Consider the following 21,162-nt stretch of genomic DNA (forward strand, 5'->3'; position numbering starts at 1 on the left):
TTCTTCCACCACTGTTTTTTTTTACAATGTCATCGACGCTTGACTTTTATTTTGAAATCCACTAACGGAAGTAGGTTCCGTGGCTATCTGATGCTGTCTTGATACGGGTGGGAGATTCAAGCTTTCCTTAGATAGCCTAGCAGCAGTGCTACTGCTACGTGCTCTCAGTCAGTCAGTACTGTAGGACAGACGGAGGAATGGAAGAAGTTCTACGCTCCACACACACAGCAACAACAACAATGAGACGAGTTGTGTGTGTTCTCTATGCCGTTCTCCTGGTTGCAGGGCTCGTCTCGTCAGCAGAAGACGACAGCGGCAGCAGCAGCTCCAACGGCAAGAAGGACCAGGCGTGCTATAACTACGCCGGAGGACACGTCTACCCTGGAGAGGCTTTCCGGGTGCCCGTGACCGACCATTCCCTGCACCTCAGCAAGGCGAAGAGTCAGTTTATTATTGGCTTCTTCTTTTTTTTTTTGCATGATTTTTGCATTGTTCTTTCTTTGGCAGTGGTGGAAGAAGTAGCCTACTCAGATGTTTTTGCTTAAGTAAAAGTATCAATACCACAATGTAGAAATACTCATGTATGTTACAGGCCTCCTGTACAAAAGTATTGGTATCAACATCAACATGTACTTAAAAGTACCGAAAGTAGAAAGTGCTCGTTATGCATAATGTCCCATTTCACAAGTTTTTAAATGCATACAGAATCTTTTGAAAATAGCAGATCTACAAGCTCACAATGTCGCATTTGTGAGCTTGTAGATCTGCTATTTTCAAATGGCCGAAATGTATATAAGGCTGAAGTGGTTGATGTATGTTTTGTGATGATAATCAAAATCTACAAAGTAACTAGTAACTACATTTTTCATATAATTGTAGTGGAGTAAAAGTACAATATTTGCCTCTGAGATGTAGTGTAGTAAAAGTAAAAGTATTGAAAATTGTAAATACTCCAGTAAAGTAAAAAATACCTTAGAATTGTACTTAAGTACAGTACTTGAGTAAATGTACTTAGTTACTGTACACCACTGCTCAGTGGCAATGCTGCAGGCAGATTAGAACAACGGAAATGGAAACGACTCCATGCAAATGTCAAAGAGCAAATATTTTACTTGATATGTTTGATCAGTTTTTGTTTATTTTCAGAGGAGGTTGTGTGTAAGGATCTTATCTCCCCCCCCCCTCACACACACACACACACACACCACATAGTAGGCCTAACTTTGAAGGGACACGTCATTCAATGACATTTGGTGAATTCTGCCCCCCCCCCCCCCCGCCTTCCATCCCACTACACACCCATCCATGCACCCCTTCCTGACCAGATAATAACTGAACCTCATGTAGCAGTGTGAATACAGAGACCTTCACTGTTGATATGAAACTAAAGGCAAAAGTTTAATCATGTTATATTGTGTCATTAACCAAGGTCCTGCCCCAGACTTTCCTTGTCTTCAGACACTATGGGGAGGTCTTAATCTTCCTGCACACTTTTGCATTATTGCTGACACTTGATCATTTGTGCAAGTGCTGTCTCTTTGTTATTCCAAGTTTAGGTCAATATGCAGCACAACGTAATCAAACGGTGTGTGTGTTTTTCATTCCTAAATAAAAGTCTCAAAGTCTGCACCTCACTGGGAAGGAACAGCTGTCATCGATGGTGAATTCAGGGATTTGAAACTGTCCGACTTCAAAGGCAAATACCTCGTGTTCTTCTTCTACCCCCTGGACTTGTGAGTCAAAGATTATCAACTTATTATTGGATTTGGCTATTTGTTGTGTGTTTTGTCAATGAACATACATTTTGTGTATAGGCCTGTCACAATTATTACATAATCGTCTAATTGCAATTATTTGAGGTAATCAAATTTTTTTTTGCATAATCGTTGAAACATTAATCGCACATTTTCAAATAGTAAAAAAAAGCTGAAATAGCTGATCTACAAGCTTACCAATCGTGACAGCCCTATTTGTGTATAAAGTTTTCTAACTTTAATGTTCTAAATGTTTTTGTAGCACATTCGTCTGCCCCACGGAGATCATCGCATTCAGTGATCGTGTGCAAGAGTTCCGTAACATCAATGCTGAGGTGGTTGCATGTTCCGTTGACTCCCAATTCACACACCTGGCCTGGTAAGCAAGTCTTTGTATTTCTCTTTTTGTGTTGTTGTGACCAGTCATTAGTTTGCGTTACCCACCACAACATATCTGTTCCCTCCCACGGTCCCTTCGTATACCACACCTCTCTTATGATCATAAGATCAGCCTATAGCTAGTAAATTGTAAAAGATAAAAAAAGACCACTAACTACTATCAAATCTGTCTTGTCTTGTCATTGTACTCATTAATGCAATATAACTCTTATGTCTTGGGACAAAGTGTTCTCAATCCGATCATCTCATGATCTTTAACACATGGTGGTTTTGCATGTTTACTTTTACAAATCTACTGACAAATCACATATGCTTTACATTACTGAATATGATTTTTAAGTAGGCTACAATATGAATATCAACTTGAATCTTGATACATATTTTTCATCAAAGAGTTACATTATCATTAAGTGTGGATAGATTTGAAAAGTCTGCCGTTGTGGTGCGTTCATGTGCTAATGGGAATCTCTTTAATGTTTGAGGTTAGGATTTTATTTTACGGACAAGTCATACTTTTTTATAGCGTTGCTATTATTAAGCTACGAACAGTGTGGCAAGTATAATATTTGTTTTGTTTTGAGTTTTGTGTTGCCTTGTGTGTTTTGTTTCTTTAAGATCAACAACATGGGATGAACATCATCTTTCATAGGTTAATTATGTTTCTGGTTATTTACAGGATCAATACACCCAGAAAGACGGGTGGACTTGGACCAATGAAAATTCCACTATTGTCTGACCTGACTCACCAGATTGCCAAAGACTACGGAGTCTTCCTAGAAGACCAGGGACACACTCTCAGGTACAACATCACATCCTGTTGTCCAGTTTCTGCAGGCCGTTGACTTTCATACAACAAACATTTATTTATTTATTTGAAATTTCACTGGAGGATAAGCCCCTTGAGATGCAGCATCTCGTTTTCAACGGGGTCCTCAACCAACCTCAACCAATCAAGAGCACAATTCCAAACCCTTTTTTATGTTGCCAGTGCTACATAGTAAAATCTTGAGCGTTAATCTAACTCTTGAGAGTGTGCAAATTAGGGCTGGGAGGTATATCGATATATTTTCAAACAAGATATAGATTTGGTCCATGAATCGAATACAGTACAATATTAATTTCACTTTTCATTATTTCATTTTCATACTATATACTTTGAATTACTGCTGACAATTACTGCTGACAAGTTTTCTTGACATTCCAAAAAACATTCCATTCAGTATGGTACTGAATGCAAATTGTAGTCAATTTGCATACAGTACCGTGTATGACATGTAATAACACTGGTATGGTGCTTTAAATATCCATTTATGTTGATAGTAAAACATTTAACTTTGTTTATATTTTTTTGCTTTAATCTATGTGTAGTGTCATTGTTTCATGTTTTGCAATGTGAACACTACATGATGACCCCAACTCGTTAAATATTAACATTACAGCTGAACGGACTAGTCTGAAATTCTCTGAATGTAGATCTTCCTGTGAACTGATACCTGCTCAGACGACAGTGTGTCGTCTACCTGTGCTGAATCGCAGCATGCAAGTTAAACGGCGGACTCTAAATACTTTCCAAATGGTGCATTAGATGTTGAGTGGTACTGTACTAGCAGTAAGCACGTTGCTAGCTGTTGTTAGCAACCGTGGTTGCTAGCTATCAGGGGTGTGTTTGTGACAGTTAATGAGAGGAGCCAGTGATATGTTCAAGTGCAGCAGTGTTTGAGAATGCACAAATGTAATTTGAACTACTTTTGAACTGCACAAATGTAATTTGAACTATTTTTCATAAATAGTTTAACAGCTGTGTATTTTGTTAAGCAGTGTTTATGGCTTTGACTTACAACTGAACACAGAGATAATATTTTTTGTCCATATTGCCAAGCTCTAGTACAAATGTAAGTAAATTGGTCCGTAAGGGTCCATTTGGTTATATTTCAGAGTTACAAATGTATAAATGAACGATTTTACTCTTTCAATGTTCAGTGTAAAGGACTTGTGGATGCATATATCTGACAGCACTTCAAATTTAGCATCTTTAGCTAGACTCTGTATTGCAGCCACACCAAGGTTAACCACTTGAATCCTAGCATCCTTACTCTGGGGCTCCCATTCGTCGAAAAGTTAGCTTGTAGATTTGCTATTTTCTCCGACGATATTAAAGCTGCACTATGTAACTTTCCTCTTCTACCCCGGATTTGAACCTGGTTTCCTGCGCAAGTGCTTGCATTTTTTTTTAATGGAGCCTGCCTGCTTGCTCAGGGGATAAATTGAATCTTGACCTTCAGGTCTAGGGTGAGACATGACCTTTAACACAATCTACATGTCTCAATAGAAGAGCAGGGAGACAAAATACAACCACCCCAACCACAACATTTAAATGTTCATTAAAAAAAACTTACATAGTGCCACTTTAAGTGTAGAGCGAAAACAGGACGGGCCTAATTATAGATGTAGGTTCATGTCGGGTCTCCTGTTAAGATGTGAGGTAACAGGCCCAATTACAAGAGTGTTGTATTTTAGGTTGTATTATTATTATAATGTAATCTGCCACCATGTATGAAGCCTGGGTGTTACTGTTTTAGTTGGTCTTATTTGTCTGATCATTGTTTGTGTGAATAACTTTAAACATTAGTAGTGGAAATAGCCGATCTACAAGCTCACAACGTGTCGCATCGCGACACGTTGTGAGCTTATAGATCCACGATTTTTGAAAATATATGAAAAATTTTCAACATGGAAGCGATTATGCAAAAATAATTCAGGTACAAGCACTGAAATATTGGTGGGACATGTTCTGCAGAGACTGTGCTAACACAATACAACAACAACAACAACTAGACGCGTCGCAATTCAGGGCAATTGCAGAGTGTGGTTGCACCGACGCTAGTCGCAGGTCGCTGCCGCCGGGACTCGAGGAATACGCTGGGAGGAATACCGTCGGAGGCTGTGCCAATTACATTGTCACGTAACTCCTGAGATCACTTGCGTTTCATTTTGAGAGGATTGATCCCCCCAAAATAAGGTTTTTGCATCAAACGGTTACATTTTGAGCATTTGTGGCGCCCCCTATGGATCAAAGTGGAAATTCTTTTGGGGATTTGTTGAGTAAACCACACTTGACATGTGATTCAAATTTGGGATTGACTGGACGTTTTGTTCGTGATTTGTGGGCTTTTTTGTAAAACGGGCCCCTCCCGCTAACTTTGGAAGCCATTTACGGACGAACGGTATGGACTATCAAAATTCTGTTTCGGTCCAGATTATCGCATGGGTCCAGAGATCATGTGTACCGATTTTTGTGAAATGTGGACAAAATATATGGGAGGAGGAGCTAAAAGTGTGTTTTGAAGAAAATTCAAAATGGCGGAAAATCTATCCTGACGCAAATGGGCGTGGCCTATATGGGGAGTTGCGTCATGACCCAAGGAATCTAGGGAAAAATACATTTTGATTTTATGACCTACGGTTCAAGAGTTATAGGCCAAAACGTAAAGGGGGCTGTTATTGCGCCACCATGTGGCCGATTAGTGTAATTATTTTTTCAATAATTTTGGACTAAATTATGAACCTCCCCTCCAAATCTGGTAACTCTAGCTCTTACGGTTTTTGAGAAAAAAATACTTGAATTTTAGTTTTTTCACTTTTTCATTAAAGCGGATGGGGACATTTAATGCACTAATAAATCAATATCAATTAAACTATTTAACCAATCTCTTAGCAAAATACAAGCACACTATTCCCGGTGAAGCCGGTCATTTTGACATATGGCACTAAATTGGGAAAAATAAACTGTGGGCTGTGATGCGATTTGAAATATTGTTTATCTATAATAAATGGAACTAGACGCGTCGCAATTCTGGGAAATTGCAAAGTGTGGTTGCGCCGACGCCGGTCGGGGGTCGCCGCCGGGACTCGAGTGATACGCCGGGAGGAATACCCTCGGAGGCCGCGCGACGTGCGATTCGAATCCGGTGCCGATAGGATCCCGCGTTCGTGATACGTGCCGTTTCGATTTTAGGAAATAGGCCCTTCCCACTAAAGAAATAGGCCCCTCCCACAAATGTAACGGGCCAATTGTATTGTCACGTCACTCCTGAGATCACTCGTGTTTCATTTTGAGAGGATTGATCCCCCCAAAAATCATGTTTTTGCATCGAACGGTTAAGTTTTGTGCATTTGTGGCGCCCCCTATGGATCAAAGTGGAAATGCTTTTGGGGATTCATTGAGTAAACCACCCTCGACATGTAATTTAAATTTGGGATCAATTGGATGTTTCGTTCGTGATTTTTGGCATTTTTGGTAAAACGGGCCCCGCCCACTAACTTTGGAAGCCAATTACGGACGAACGGTAAGGACTATCAAAATGCCGTTTGGATATGTTTATCGCATGGGTCCATAGATCACGTGTACCGATTTTTGTGAAATTTGGAAAAAAATCTGTAGGGAAAGGTGCAAAAAGTGTGTTTTGAAGAAAATTCAAAATGGCGGAAAATCTATCCTGACGCAAATGGGCGTGGCCTATATGGGGAGATGCGTAGTGACCCAAGGAATCCAGGGAAAAAGACATTTTGATTTTACGACCTACGGTTCAAGAGTTATAGGCCAAAAGGTAAAGGGCGCTGTTATAGCGCCACCATATGGCCGATTAGTGTAATTCTTTTATTAATAATTTTGCAATAAACTATTAACCTCCCCTCCAAGTCTTGTAACTGTAGCCCTTACGGTTTCCGAGAAAAAAATACTTGAATGGGAGTTTTTGCAATTCCCATTAAAGTGGATGGGGAAATTTAATGCACTAATAAATCAATATCAAAAAATCTATCTATACGGAAATGGGCGTGGCCTATATGGGGAGTTGCGTATTGACCCAAGGAATCTAGGGGGAAAAAGATTTTTATTCTACAACCTACGGTTCAAGAGTTATAGGCCAAATCGTAAAGTGGACTGTTATAGCGCCACCATGAGGCCAACTTGTGTAACTATTTTTTTAAATAATTTTGCAATAAACTATGAACCTCCCCTCCAAGTGTTGTAACCCTAGCCCTTACGGTTTCTGAGAAAAAAATACTTGAATGGGAGTTTTGTCATTTTCCCATTAAAGTGGATGGGGAAATTTAATGCACTAATAAATCAATATAAATTAAACTATGTAACCAATCTCTTAGCAAAATGATAGCACACGATTCCCGTTGAGGCCGGTCATTTTGACATATGGCACTAAATTGGGAAAAATAAACTGTGGGAGGAGATGCGGTCTAAAGTATTGTTTATCTACATCGAAACTTTATCTATAACAATAGTCTGGTTGCCCATTCGGGCAACCACACTAACTAGACGGGTCGCAATTCTGGGAAATTGCAAAGTGTGGTTGCGCCGTCGCCGGTCGCAGGTTGTGATCCTGCGTTTGTGATATATGGCGTTTTGATTTTAAGAAATAGGCCCCTCCCACTAAATAAATAGGCCCCTCCCACAAATGTAGCGGGCCAATGACATCGTCATGTCACTCCTGACATCACCTGCTTTTCAATTTGAGAGGAGTGATCCCCCTAAAAATCATGTTTTTGCATCAAACGGTTACGTTTTGCACAGTTGTGGCGCGCCCTATGGATCAAAGTGGAAATGCTTTTGGGGATTTGTTGAGTAAACCACCTTCGACATGTGATTTAAATTTGGGATCGATTGGACGTTTTGTTTGTGATTTGTGTTTTTTTTTGTAAAACGGGCCCCTCCCGCTAACTTTGGAAGCCATTTACGGACGAACGGTAAGGACTATCAAAATGCCGTTTGGATATCTTTATCGCATGGGTCCATAGATCACGTGTACCGATTTGTGTGAGATTTGGACAAAATTTGAAGGAAAAGGAGCAATAAGTGTGTTTTGAAGAAAATTCAAAATGGCGGAAAATATATCCTGACGCAAATGGGCGTGGCCTATATGGGGAGCTGCGTCATGACCCAAGGAATCTAGGGAAAAAGAACGGTTCAAGAGTTATAGGCCAAAAGGTAAAGTGGGCTGTTATAGCGCCACCATGTGGCCGACTGGTGTGATTTTTTTTTAAATAATTTTGCAATAAACTATTAACCTCCCCTCCAAGTCATGTAACTCTAGCCCTTATGGTTTCCGAGAAAAAAATACTTGAATGGGAGTTTGCAATTCCCATTAAAGTGGATGGGGAAATTTAATGCACTAATAAATCAATATCAAAAAATCTATCCAGACGCAAATGGGCGTGGCCTATATGGGGAGATGCGTCGTGACCCAAGGAATCCAGGTGAAAAGAAATTTTGATTTTACGACCTACGGTTCAAGAGTTATAGGCCAAAACGTAAAGGGGGCTGTTATAGCGCCACCATGTGGCCGATTGGTGTGATTGTTTTTTAAATAATTTTGGACTAAATTATGAACCTCCCCTCCAAATGTGGTAACTCTAGCTCTTACGGTTTCTGAGAAAAAAATACTTGAATTTTAGTTTTTTCACTTTTACATTAAAGCGGATGGGGAAATTTAATGCACTAATAAATCAATATCAATTAAACTATTTAACCAATCTCTTAGCAAAATACAAGCGCACGATTCCAGGTCAAGACGGTCATTTTGAGATATGGCACAACATTGGGGAATAAAAACTGTGGGAGGAGAAGCACGGCAAAGTATTGTTTATCTAGCTGTAATAAAGTTAATCAAGTACTATAGTCTGGTTGCCCTGTTAGGGCAACCACACTAATAAAGTGCGAGGATTACTATAGTCTGGTTGCCCTGTTAGGGCAACCACACTAATAATATTATCATACTTATATTATCATAGGCTGTAATGAATTAAAACAAAATCTAAATAATACAATTGTAGATTTTTTTGTAATTGTAAGTTTTAAAAGTACAGGTAGAGCGGCAGGTATGATATGATCGTAACGCCGGTATTACATCTTTAGCAGCAATGGGTAATGTGCAAGAAGGCATAAATAATAATTTACTTGTCTGTACAGGATTCTTACAGACTGAATGCAGTTTCTGTTTTATTTACTGTTTTTGACCATGTCCTGATTCAGGGCTCTGACATCCGCAGGGAGAAAGAAAACACTTTTTGAGCCTTGATTATTATCCATATGGATCATATTTATCCCTCATCTCTCTCTCTCTCTCTCTCAGGGGACTTTTCATCATCGATAACAAAGGTATACTGAGGCAGATAACCATGAACGACCTCCCCGTTGGCCGGTCTGTTGACGAGACTCTGCGGTTGGTGCAGGCCTTCCAGTACACCGACAAACACGGAGAAGGTACGTCAATCTAATTACAATTTAGGCATCCAGCAGACGCTCTTAACCCTTTAAGACCGGGAAATGCATCTGTGTCATTTTAAGATTTCTTTGGCTAATCAAAAATAACAGATGTACAAGCTCCTAGCGCCGTGCTATCAACTATTTTTGAAATAAATTGTTTGTTTTTGCAATTCTTTGAATAATGTATATATTTTAAAGTGAACATTTTTAACTCTGTTACAACTTCTGGGGGTCCCTGGAACAAAATATTTTTAGATGGGGGGGGGGGGGGGGGTCCATTGCCAAATACATATCATTTTGGGTTTGAGAACCACTGATATTATAGCAGCATACACATTTAGAAGAGACATTTGTGGAATCCCCCAGAAGCAAAGATTTGAGTTTCAAATGTTCGCTTTAAAAAAACATATATATTCAGAGATTTGCACAGATTTCCATGATTTTTCTAAAATAGCTGATCTACAAGTTCATAGCGCGGCACTCGGTGCCGCGCTATGAGCTTGTATATCTGCTATTTTTTAATAGCCCAAAGAAATCTTAAAATGGCACAGATGCGTCCCCGGTTTGAACGGGTTAATCCAGAGCGATTTACAGTAAGCAGGGACACAAGACATAATACATCATAATACATCAAATGCATAGAAAATCTAATAATTAAGTAATGCATAAGAAAACCAATAATCTAATAATAACTAATACATACGTAAACCGATAACCTAATAATAACTAATACATACGTAAACCGATAACCTATCATCAGCCTGTACATTGAAACTATACACGCTATAGGATGTCAGGTCAACTATGACCTGGCATCTGTCTACATAACATGCTATCTAAGTTACATTTGAGCCTTTGCATAAGCCTGCAAGGTCATCAAGGCTAGGGCAAGTGCTAATGTACCCATGAATCGGGGATGCAATCGTTTTTCAGCAGTCTTTTCTTTTCAAGGTGACGGGTCCAGACGGCCCACTAATCCGACGTCTCGTTGGTTAGACTCGCCCCATTATAACTAACTCTATCCCAAATCTCACACTAACCTAGTGGTCGGAATCATGGGATGTCGGAATTATGCGCGGACCACCTTTTTGGGGGTGGGTGTATGGGTGACAGATGAATCTCCTTAATGATTCCTACAGTGCATTTCTGTCACTGTATGATCAGTGAACTGCATTGAGCAAAACATTCTACACAGCTGTCAGGACCTGTTGCAAGGATCTCACCTTACATCACTAGGTGGTTGTTTACTACTCTAGGTTTGCCGGAGCGTTGCTACATTACACATACATTAACCCTGCACACACATTATGAGAGCTGTGTCCCAAGTCATCCGAGGACATTAGGTTTCTTTTTCTTTTATTTTTTGTGGGCCACGTTGTTCAGATAATGCATAATGCATACATTACACTTATTTATACATGTTATGCCATTACAATGACACTGTAAAATAATGGTTGGTTTTCAAATCCATTAAAAACATAGTGGATGCTTTCTATGTGACTGATGAGAATTATTTTTATTTTTTTTACAGTTTGTCCAGCAAACTGGAAACCAGGAAGTGACACAGTGAGTATCAATCATAGAGTTTATAATATATCTAGAGAACGGACGGCCCTGCCCCCACATATTAATTTCAATGGAAGTTGCTCACCAGCGCATGAAGCACCCGGAAGTACACTCTTCCGGGTTTGGCTCAATATTCTTTTGGAGCTAATCAAGCAGGCGCACTAGAGTTTCAGACGATAAAAGCACAGTAGCATCCTAAATGCGGAAGTCTTGCAATACCAATTCTATGGCTTCAATAATCCTCCACGTTTCTGGGGGTTTGGTATCGATCGAAAAACTAAAACAAATGTTAAAAGCCAGAACACAATACAATTTTCTTAACACAGTCATGCTTTCAATAAACAAACGTTTTTTTTAACCATTGCGAGGCTTTTTATATTATATTTTTATATTGTTATATTTCTGTGACTGATTGATTGAATGCATTTTTTTTTAAATGTAAGCTGTATTTTTGTTACTTACTAATAATACGACATTATTTATTCCACAGATAATTCCAGACCCTTCAGGCAAACTTAAGTATTTTGACAAACTGAACAAGGAACTCTGAACTGACCCATCCTTCTTTGTTTTACGAATCTGTGAAAGCCAGCACTTAAACACAACAACACGTTCAAATAAAAACAGTTTTCGTAATTGTTGTCTGTCTCCTTATAGGAATACACCAACTCAAGCTGCCTTTGTATGTCTAATACACTGTGACTGACTTTGAAATTGCTATTTTGTAAAAACATAATATATATGTATATATATAAATTACAAACTTTTCTATTTTTGCTAGAGATTGGAGTCACTTCCTCTGGGTGTAATATTATATAATAATTATCACATACAATTTCACATCCTGGGTTGGTTGAAAGATCATTGTATGGCCTGTTAATGTTATAAGCTCACAACGCCTCGCACTGCGAGCCGTTGTGAGCTTGTAGATATAGCTGAATCTGTCGGTAGTGTTGTTGTTGGTAGGAATAAATACAGAAGCCCCCCGGAGGAAGTGGACTAAGAAAGGGGAGGAGCCAAACAGTTCCTATTTCTACATAAAAACGGACGTGGTGCCCCCAGAGGCAACAAAGGAGGGGAAATAAATATTCTATTCCTTTTTTTTCTTTTTTTGCGAGCTAATGTTTGCCCCAGAATAGGGACGGACTATAGGGTTCATCTGGTTATGTGTTCCAGTCTCTGCTGATAAGGAGCCTCAGCAGGTGGCATGCAGCCACCATGCTTCACTGTGTAGGTGACAGTGTTTACTTGGAGATAATGTAGTAGGTCTGAGACAAAAACACTTCTGGCTGGTAGGTAAAAAAAAATCAATATTTGTCTAATTTGAACATTTTAGCCACATTCTTGCTGGAGCACTCGGGTGCTTTTTTTAATACCGGCTTTTATTTTTATAACCCCTTTAAGCCAGGCTTCCTCATTTTGGGCATGTTCTAAGCGGAAACTTTTCAGGAATGTTGACAAAATTTCAAAAAATGTCTTGGAAGAGAATCTCAAAGATTTTCTCTAAAATGGCTAAATGCTCACAGCCTTGTGAGCTTGTAGATTAGATCTGCAATTTGCACTACTTGTGAAATAGGTCTTGAGTGGTTAAGCAACGCTTTCCTTCCTGCCATGCACCCTGAGGTTGTAGGTTTCTGCAGTGATCTGGAGATGGTTCACATTTCTTCCAAATCTCAGCCAGTAATCAGTTGTCTGTGTTGTTATTGATCATAGTTGTCCAAATTTTGTGTGCCCTTCTCCTGCTCTGTGCTTTGCCTCGAGTGCTCGCTGCTCTGCTTGGTAGAGTATTTCATTCGGATACGAGAGGAGTGTGCACCTCAATGTAAAATTAGCTATTTTGTCCAAAATGTAAAAAAAATGAATGAAAAATGGCCTGTAAACTATACATGATTTGAACATGCACAGTACATCATTTACCCTTCAACTCCTTGTTTATGCCCAAAATGATTGGATATACAGGTTTTGTGGCAATTGTAGAAATATTAGACCTTAAAGGGATACTTCACTTTCAAATAAAATAAACATTAAAAAAAAATGAAAGAAGTTATGGCAAAATAAAGGCCCCCTCACACATTAGTAGGACACTCTAATGCGTGAGGGGGCCTTTATTTTGCCATAACTTCTTTCATTTTTTTTTAATATTTTTTTTTAATGTTTATTTTATTTGAAAGTGAAGTATCCCTTTAATTGTGAAATGTTCAATCGTGTTCTAATCATACTTTACATTACATACGTCTGTTTTCCAAGTATTTTTTGTACATTTTGGACCAAATAGCCAGTTTTACATCGAGGTGCCCACTCTTCCACTCTTCCTTCCACTCTTCGTTACCTTTCCTTCAAATTCACTGAGGAACCTCACAGAGAGGCAGGTGTTTTTAGTCCCAAATCCACTCTCATGTATTCTGAACCACTGTATTGTATATTGTACACAGGCACCCACAGACCACTAAACTATAGTTATATGAATTATAATTTTGGTGGCTCCTTAACCCATTTAGCCAGTGCCAGAGTTTTTCATTGAAGAAAAAAAAAAGTACTCAACAGCCGAGATACAGAATTTTTAAGTTTTAAGTTAACAAGGAAGTGGATAGGAGTCTAGATCTTCGAAAAATCATATCTCCTTGGTCTTTTTTTTTATTTTTTAGTTCACGTAGATCTACGCGATTGGCACGTGGCGGCTTTAAATAGGTTCGTGTAGATCTACGTGATTGGCAGTGAATCAGCCTTTTAAACTAAAATTGGAGGCTTGTGTGAGAAATTACTTTTCTGGTCTTTCTGTTCGAATCCCAGGTGGTGGAAAAAGTACTCAAATGTTTTACTTAAGTAAAAGTATCAATACAGAATACTTCTGTATTCTGTTACAATTAAAAGTCCGGAATTCAAAATGTACTACTTGAAATACTTGAAAGTACAAAAGTATTGGTATCAAAATGTACTTAAGTACCAAAAGTAAAAGTACTAAAATGTTTGAAAATAGCAGATCTACAAGCTCACAACGCGTCGCGATGCGTCGCGATGCGACGCGTTGTGAGCTTGTAAATCGGCTATTTTCAAATAGCATAGGTATAAAATTTGGCTACAGTGGTAAATGTATGTTTTATAATGTAATAATTAATATCTGCAAAGTAACTAAAGTCTTCAAATAATTGTACAGTAAAAGTACAATAATTGCCTCTGAGATGTAGTGGAGTATAAGTAAAAGTACTGACAATTGTCACAATTGGAAATACTCCAGTAAGGTAAAAGTACCTCAAAATTGTACTTAAGTACAGCACTTGAGTAAATGTACTTAGTTACTTTACACCACTGGGTATAGGATATGAAACTTCAAACAGACTGCAGCTTTAAAACTAGTTAGTTTACTCATAATGAGCTGACCTGCTGGCAGCCTATATAATGGTGAATGATTAACATTGTTGCTCAGACTCAGCATTCAAGTCATGTCTCACAGAGCCCGTATTAAAGATAAGCATCCTTGAGAAGGAGGAGGGGAAAAAAACACCCAAGTAGGCTGCGCGTGAATTCATGTGCGTGTGTTTGTTAATGCACACGCGTAGGGTGTGTAAGTGCGTGTGTGTGTGTGTGTGTGTGTGTGTGTGTGTGTGTGTGTGGGCGTGCGTGCGTGCGTGCGTGCGTGCGTGCGTGGCCTTTGACTGTGTCGCGTGACACGCTATGCATTTCCGGGGAGCGACTTTTATTTTCCTTGCTAGACGACAGTGGTGGAAAAAGTACATTTTTTTTTACTAAAGTAAAAGTATCAATATTGCAATATAGAAATACTCTGTTACAACAAGTGAAAGTCCGGAATTGACTTAAGTAAAAGTACAAAAGTATTGGTATTAAAATGTACTTAAAGCACCAAAAGTACTCATTATGCAAAATGTCCCATTTCACAAGTTTTCAAAAGTATTAAAAGTTTTTTTTTATTTTAAGTATTTTGGAAATGGCTGATCGCAACTCATTGTGAGCTTGTAGATCGGCTATTTTCAAATGACCGAAATGTAGTTGATGTGTTTAATGTATGTTTTGTAATAATAATCAAAATCTTCAAAGTAGTAACTAAAGTTTTCAAATAATTGTAGTGGAGTAAAAAACACAATATTTGTCTCTGAAATGCAGTGGAGTTGAGGTTAAAAAAAATACTGACATTTTGAAATACTCCAGTAAAGCAAAAGTACCCCAAAAAAAATTATTTACTCAAGTACTGTACGATTTGATTGTACTTAAGTACAGTAGGCCTACTTGAGTAAATGTACTCAGTTACTTGCCACCACTGGCACTGCCACTGCTAGTGCTAGACTGCAGGAGTAGACCTGTTTGCGCGCACACACAGCGATCCACACGCACGGACCCACACGCACGCACGCCTCGAGACAGACAGACAGAGAAGTAAGAGCTTCTAGAAGACAAAGGGAACGTCGTTCTACATGAGCCAGTATCATTCTATACGGGGTGAAAAACTCCAGGGACGCGAATGAAGAAACACATCCTGCTGACATTCTTCTTCAAAGGACTGGTGGGAAAAGGGAAAAAGAGCAAAAGGAAAAAGAAAGAGCAATAGATAAATAAAAAAGCTATAGAAAAATGGCCAACGTCAACGTCGAGTTACGGAAAGCGGAGCCCAGAGATGTGTCAGATATGTTGAGACTCATTAAAGTAAGTTAAAACCTTCATAATTCCTATACTATAGTCGACTCCCTATTAGTGTGACGGTGTCACTCGGCGACAAAGCCGATCGGCAAGCGACACTTGTCATATTAGCCCCCACTGTTTCCCAAACAGTGGGTCGGGGACCCATACGTGGGTCGCGGACCAATTTTTATGGGTCACGAGTAAAAAAAAAACGTTTATTATTATTGTTTAATACATTTTGTTTGTAATTATTAACAATTACCCAAAAAATCCCCAAAATGCTAAATTTTTCATACGTTAAAAACAAATTCGTTTGTCCATCCAGAGGGATTTTTTTAAGAAGTAGTGAAAATAGCAGATCTACAAGCTCACAAGAAGGTGCGAAGCGATGCTTGTGAGCTTGCAGATCTGCTATTTTCACTAGTTTGGGTCCTGGGAAAACATATCATTTCTTTTTTGGGTCTTGAGCTAAAATGTTTGGGAACCACTCACTGATACTACAGAATAGGCTATTATATGTATGCTGTCATAATAAATGGTGTTTTGGACAACCAGATGTCAAGCCATTCCTAAAATAATGTGGGTAATTCTTAATCATGACATCTGTTTAAAAGATTGGATTATTATTAGGCCTTATTTATATATTATGAATTATTTTACTTTCAGTTTTATTTTGTGTTTTCCATCTGTTAACCCTTTAGGACCTCGCTAGGTTCGAGGAGATGGAGGAGCAAGTTATACTGACCGAGAAAGGTAGAGCCTACTTTATTTTTACATAAAGGTCACATTCAATGTATTTGGGATACAAGGGGGTCCTTGAGGGGGTTCCCCAGCAATATTAGTTAATCGTCACAATCATTTTAACCACTTATACCATATTTTATAGTTTTTAATAGCAGATATACGTAGGCTACAAGCTCACAGCGAGCCTGTACATCTGTTTTTTGAAAGATATAATAAAAAATCACATAATCATGTTTTTTACATAAATCTTCTCTTCTGGGGGCCCCTGGCACAAAACATTTTCAAATGGGGTCCTTGGGCTACCCGGCTAATAGTTTTAGAAGTTTGAGAACCACTGATCTAGGCAAACAGTACTTAAAAAATGAAAAAGAAAATACATTTAAGTCATTGTTTTTGCTCAAGATCTACTTGAAGACGGTTTTGGGGAACACCCGTTCTACCATTGCCTTGTTGCTGAAGTGCCTAAAGAGCAGGCGAGCTCTGACGGTAAAGACAACTACACACACACACACACACACACACACACACACACACACACACACACACACACACACACACACACACACACACACACACACACACACACACACACACACACACACACACACACAGCTGAGTGGCGGCCATAGCTGAGTGGTTAGTGAGCCCGCCTAGAGCCAGAGGCCCTGGTTGCCCCAGGTACGATTCCAGGCCACGCCAGCATATGTGTCGATGAAATGAAATTTGTCCCTGAGCAAGACTCTTAACCCCTAATTGCTCACAGGCTCTCATTGGAAACAAGCCCGCAAGGACTTTCATGAACGTCCTGTTAAAAGAAATTATCCTTACACACACACACACACATTCTCTCCCACTCTCAATTTTAAATTCAATTCTCCCACTGTCTCCCTCTCACACATGCGCACGCACGCACGCACGCACATACACACACACACATTCTCTCCCCCACACATTATGCACATTCTCTCTCACTCACTCACACACAAACACACACACACACACACACACACACACACACACACACACATGCACATTTCTCTCTCTCTCTCTCTCTCTCTCTCTCTCTCTCTCTCTCTCTCTCTCTCTCTCTCTCTTTCTCTCACACACACACACACACACACACACACACACACACACACACACACACACAGACACACACACACACACACACACACACACACACGTCACACACACGTCACACACACACACACAAAACAAGTAGTGATACTCACAGTTTTCTTTGTTCTGTTTTGTAGGATACACTGTGATTGGTTTTGCTATGTACTACTTCACTTATGACCCGTGGATTGGGAAGTTGCTGTACTTGGAGGATTTCTACGTCACGGAGGAATTCAGGGGTAACTGTCACAAACAGAGTCTGCACACTGTCAAATAACTTCTTCAGTTTCTGAAGTTTTTACTTCAGTGCAGGACATCCTGTACCAGTTTTATCGACGTGCAAGCTCTATTTCGTTGAACTGTCACAAATAACATCATGATGGTTCTAGGACTACTGTAGGTAGATCAACATGATCACTTCTGAAGATAATTATTAGATATGTCATCTTCTGCTCTCTCTGTTCTTCCCCCAGGTCATGGCATTGGTTCACGTTTTCTGAAGATACTGAGTGAGGTACAGTCGTTTATAGTTCTTCATTTGGGAGTAGGGGAGATTGCTGTCATACTGTACTGATTATCTACTTACAATCTTAATCAGTAATGTCATGTGATGTGCGTGATGCAATGATGATGCGATGGTGCAGACTAGCTGACACCAACACGGGACTCCTGGATCTCTGCCCTCCACTCCCTCTTATATCCAGCATCAGGGTCTTGAGCTCTGCTGTGCTGTCCCACCGCAGTATGTCTATACATGGGCAACCGGCGGCCCCCACCTTCACTTAATGCGGCCCGCAGGTTAATATCGGAATACGTTTTTCGGAAAACTGATTTCAGCTGTTACAATTGCAAACATGACGTGCTTTTATTATTTAAAGGGATACTTCACTTTCACATAAAATAAACATTTAAAAAATATATTAAAAATAAATGAAAAAAGTAATGGAAAATTCATGGCCCCCTCACGCATTAGAGTGTCCTACTAATGTGTGAGGGGGCCTTTATTTTGCCATAACTTCTTTCATTTTTTTTTAATATATTTTTTTAATGTTTATTTTATGTGAAAGTGAAGTATCCCTTTAAGTCTTTTTTATGTCCAATGTATTTGTATTTAAGTTCATAAAGTTAACATAAGTATAACTATATGCATTTGAAATTAAAGAAAATGTTACTTTTCAGGATTCCAATTAAAAAATAGCAACAAAAGAAATCAGAAATCAAATTCAAAAGTAGCAAAAAAACGCGTTGCACTGCGACACGTTTTGTGTGACACAGAATGGCCCGACAGTATCTGCAATGTGGCCCTCTGGAGGGAGTGTGGAGATATAGTGGCCCTCTCCATCATCAAAGTTGCCCACCGCTGACATAGGTGGTGCACCTCCTTCCCCTCCTACAGTACTGTAGCTGTGGCTTGGGTACGCGGCTCCCACACACTGTCAGTTCGCTTGCCATCAGTTCCGGGTGCCTGACGCAGTGCCCAGCCAGCCTCATCCTTCTTTCTCTGACCTTGTCTGTGTCCCGCGGGAGGCCCCCGTAGAGGGCATTTCTGATGCGGTCCTCGCATGTGACATCAAGTGCCATTTGCAGCATTGTCTTGTGTAGACACCATCCAGGGCTTCTATACAAGAATGAGTAATGTAGGCACTCGGGTGGCACAGTGGTAAAGTCCCTGCCCACCACCACAGAGGTTGTGGGTTCAAGTCCACGGGGAGGGTGATATTTCTCATTGCACGTATACTCCTATGGGCTGGGGCGGCACCTGTTTTAGCAGGGAATGTTGGGCGGGAGGAGTAGGACAAAGACTCTACGTTCCTACGGGTGGGGCTCCTCACTGGCAGGTGAGTCAGTAGGATACATCAGCAGTGACATCACAGAAATGTGTGTGGGGAGGAATTAATTGGCATAACGACTAAATTGGGGAGAAAAAGGGGGTAAAAAATTATTGGCTACTCTAAATTAAAAAAAGAATGAGTAATGTAATTCCTCAGATTAGTTCATTAAGTAACATAATTATATTAGGCTACTTAGACATAGACTTAAACATGCTATTTTAACTGTATCACCATTACTGTTTTTGGAATCAATGATCCCACAACAGATATACATTTTACTATAATCCCATACGTAAATATATTTAATCGTTACGGAACCCTTGTGACTGGTTTAACCACTTAAACCACGGGATCCCCCTTACTTGTCCCCCTTTTCCCTCTACAGTCTACACCAAATCTCTTCAGCGAAAGTAGACAATCTTTTAGATCAGCTATTTTTGCCAAATGTTTGTCTATTTACGCCGAATTACCTTTTATGCCGATTATGACCTGCCCAGAATAGGGATGCTAGCGTTCGTGTGTTGTTGTTTTTTTAACTACATTTTTATTGGCAGATTTTCATTCAGTTACAGTCACAGTGCAATGGGTTCATATGTCACATTATCAAGCATCATATTCTAGTCCATTCATGAACCATCAATGTTAGTGGTGTCATCTTGGGTTCTATATTCAGTCCATTTCTCCCATTTTTCAAGGAATAGTCTCTTACAATCTCAAGTTATGAGTTAGTTTCTCCATTACAAATATCTCCTCCACAATGCTCAGCCACTGCTCACAATTTGGAGGATCTTGCATCTTTTCCTTTTTAAATTTGGCTATGACCTTACCTCTTTTGATTGGATTATTTAACACATTCACATTTAACGACACCACCATTAAATTGTTATGTTGCATTTTGTGTTTTCTTTCCAGATATTTTCATCCCCCCTACACCAAGCACTGCAAATATTTCAGGCGTTCGTGTGGTTTAAGAGCAGTTTATTCTGTCTGAGTTTATGAAAAGCTGCTCACATTGTTCCATGTGTCTTCCCCCCCACAGACAGCAGTGAAGACCCGGTGTAGCGGCATGCACTTCCTCGTTGCAGAGAACAACCATCAGTCTATTGAGTTCTACAAGCGCAGAGGAGCGTCAGACTTGTCCGTGGAAGAAGGCTGGCGTCTGTTTGAGTTCGACAAGGAGGTCCTGGTGAAGTTGACTGCAAAATAGAGCCGGGCAGGCTGACTTGTCCTGATTGGTGAAAGTCCTAATCCCTTTTTTTTTGTTGTACAATATTTTATAGTTTCAATAAAGATACTTGAATGAATTCCGCTGGTCGATGAATGACAATTTAATGCAGCAAAGGATCTACAGTTATGCAGCTTTAAGGTGTTACTATAACTATAACTCATAAAACATTATGGCTCCGACCCTTGGTCGCCTCAATTATGGTTGACTGTACAGTATGTCACGATGATGTATGATCTGCGATGATCTATGAGCTGAAATTAAATTGCTATGAACCTCAGGAAAGGAGCGTTACCCCTGACATGTTCATGTTATATGTTGCTGGTAATTACAGTTTTTCAAAGAAATCCCAATTCATGTTTTTATTCATGTGCCCTGTGCAGAATGCAGCCTGTCTGCCCGTGAAGGCCAAATGCAGACATGTTTTGACTGGCTTTGACGAAAGGAGAGGTTGAGAACACAGTTTAAAATCTGTGCAATGGACTTGTCCTTTGTCAACCTAAGTGTACTTGTTCAGGATATTTACTTTTACATGTGTTTGTTTACTGAATTACAATTAAACAGGATGCTTATGGTTAAGTACAAAGGTGTTGTTTTATAAGCTCTTTGAGT

At 39.6% G+C, this 21,162-nt stretch overlaps 2 protein-coding genes across 2 annotated transcripts; both read left to right on the forward strand.

Annotated features, from left to right (window-relative positions):
* The first annotated feature begins 110 nt into the window (after positions 1-110).
* On the forward strand, positions 111-11,634 carry prdx4 (peroxiredoxin 4). Its single transcript, XM_080434716.1, has 7 exons — positions 111-441; positions 1,616-1,733; positions 2,017-2,133; positions 2,830-2,952; positions 9,299-9,429; positions 10,964-10,998; positions 11,489-11,634. Exons 1-7 carry the CDS (start codon positions 198-200, stop codon positions 11,546-11,548), a joined length of 828 nt encoding a protein of 275 aa, XP_080290842.1. The 5' UTR covers positions 111-197; the 3' UTR covers positions 11,549-11,634.
* A 3,716-nt stretch (positions 11,635-15,350) lies between these two features.
* LOC308090585 (diamine acetyltransferase 1-like) lies at positions 15,351-20,629 on the forward strand. The gene is made up of 6 exons (XM_080435813.1): positions 15,351-15,654; positions 16,332-16,383; positions 16,777-16,860; positions 17,631-17,732; positions 17,967-18,007; positions 20,365-20,629. The coding sequence occupies exons 1-6, from the start codon at positions 15,583-15,585 to the stop codon at positions 20,530-20,532; spliced, it is 519 nt and encodes a 172-aa protein (XP_080291939.1). The 5' UTR covers positions 15,351-15,582; the 3' UTR covers positions 20,533-20,629.
* The last annotated feature ends 533 nt before the right edge of the window (positions 20,630-21,162 follow it).

Source organism: Gymnoscopelus braueri (assembly GCF_963280865.1).
Source record: "Gymnoscopelus braueri genome assembly, chromosome: 8".
NCBI lineage: Eukaryota > Metazoa > Chordata > Actinopteri > Myctophiformes > Myctophidae > Gymnoscopelus > Gymnoscopelus braueri.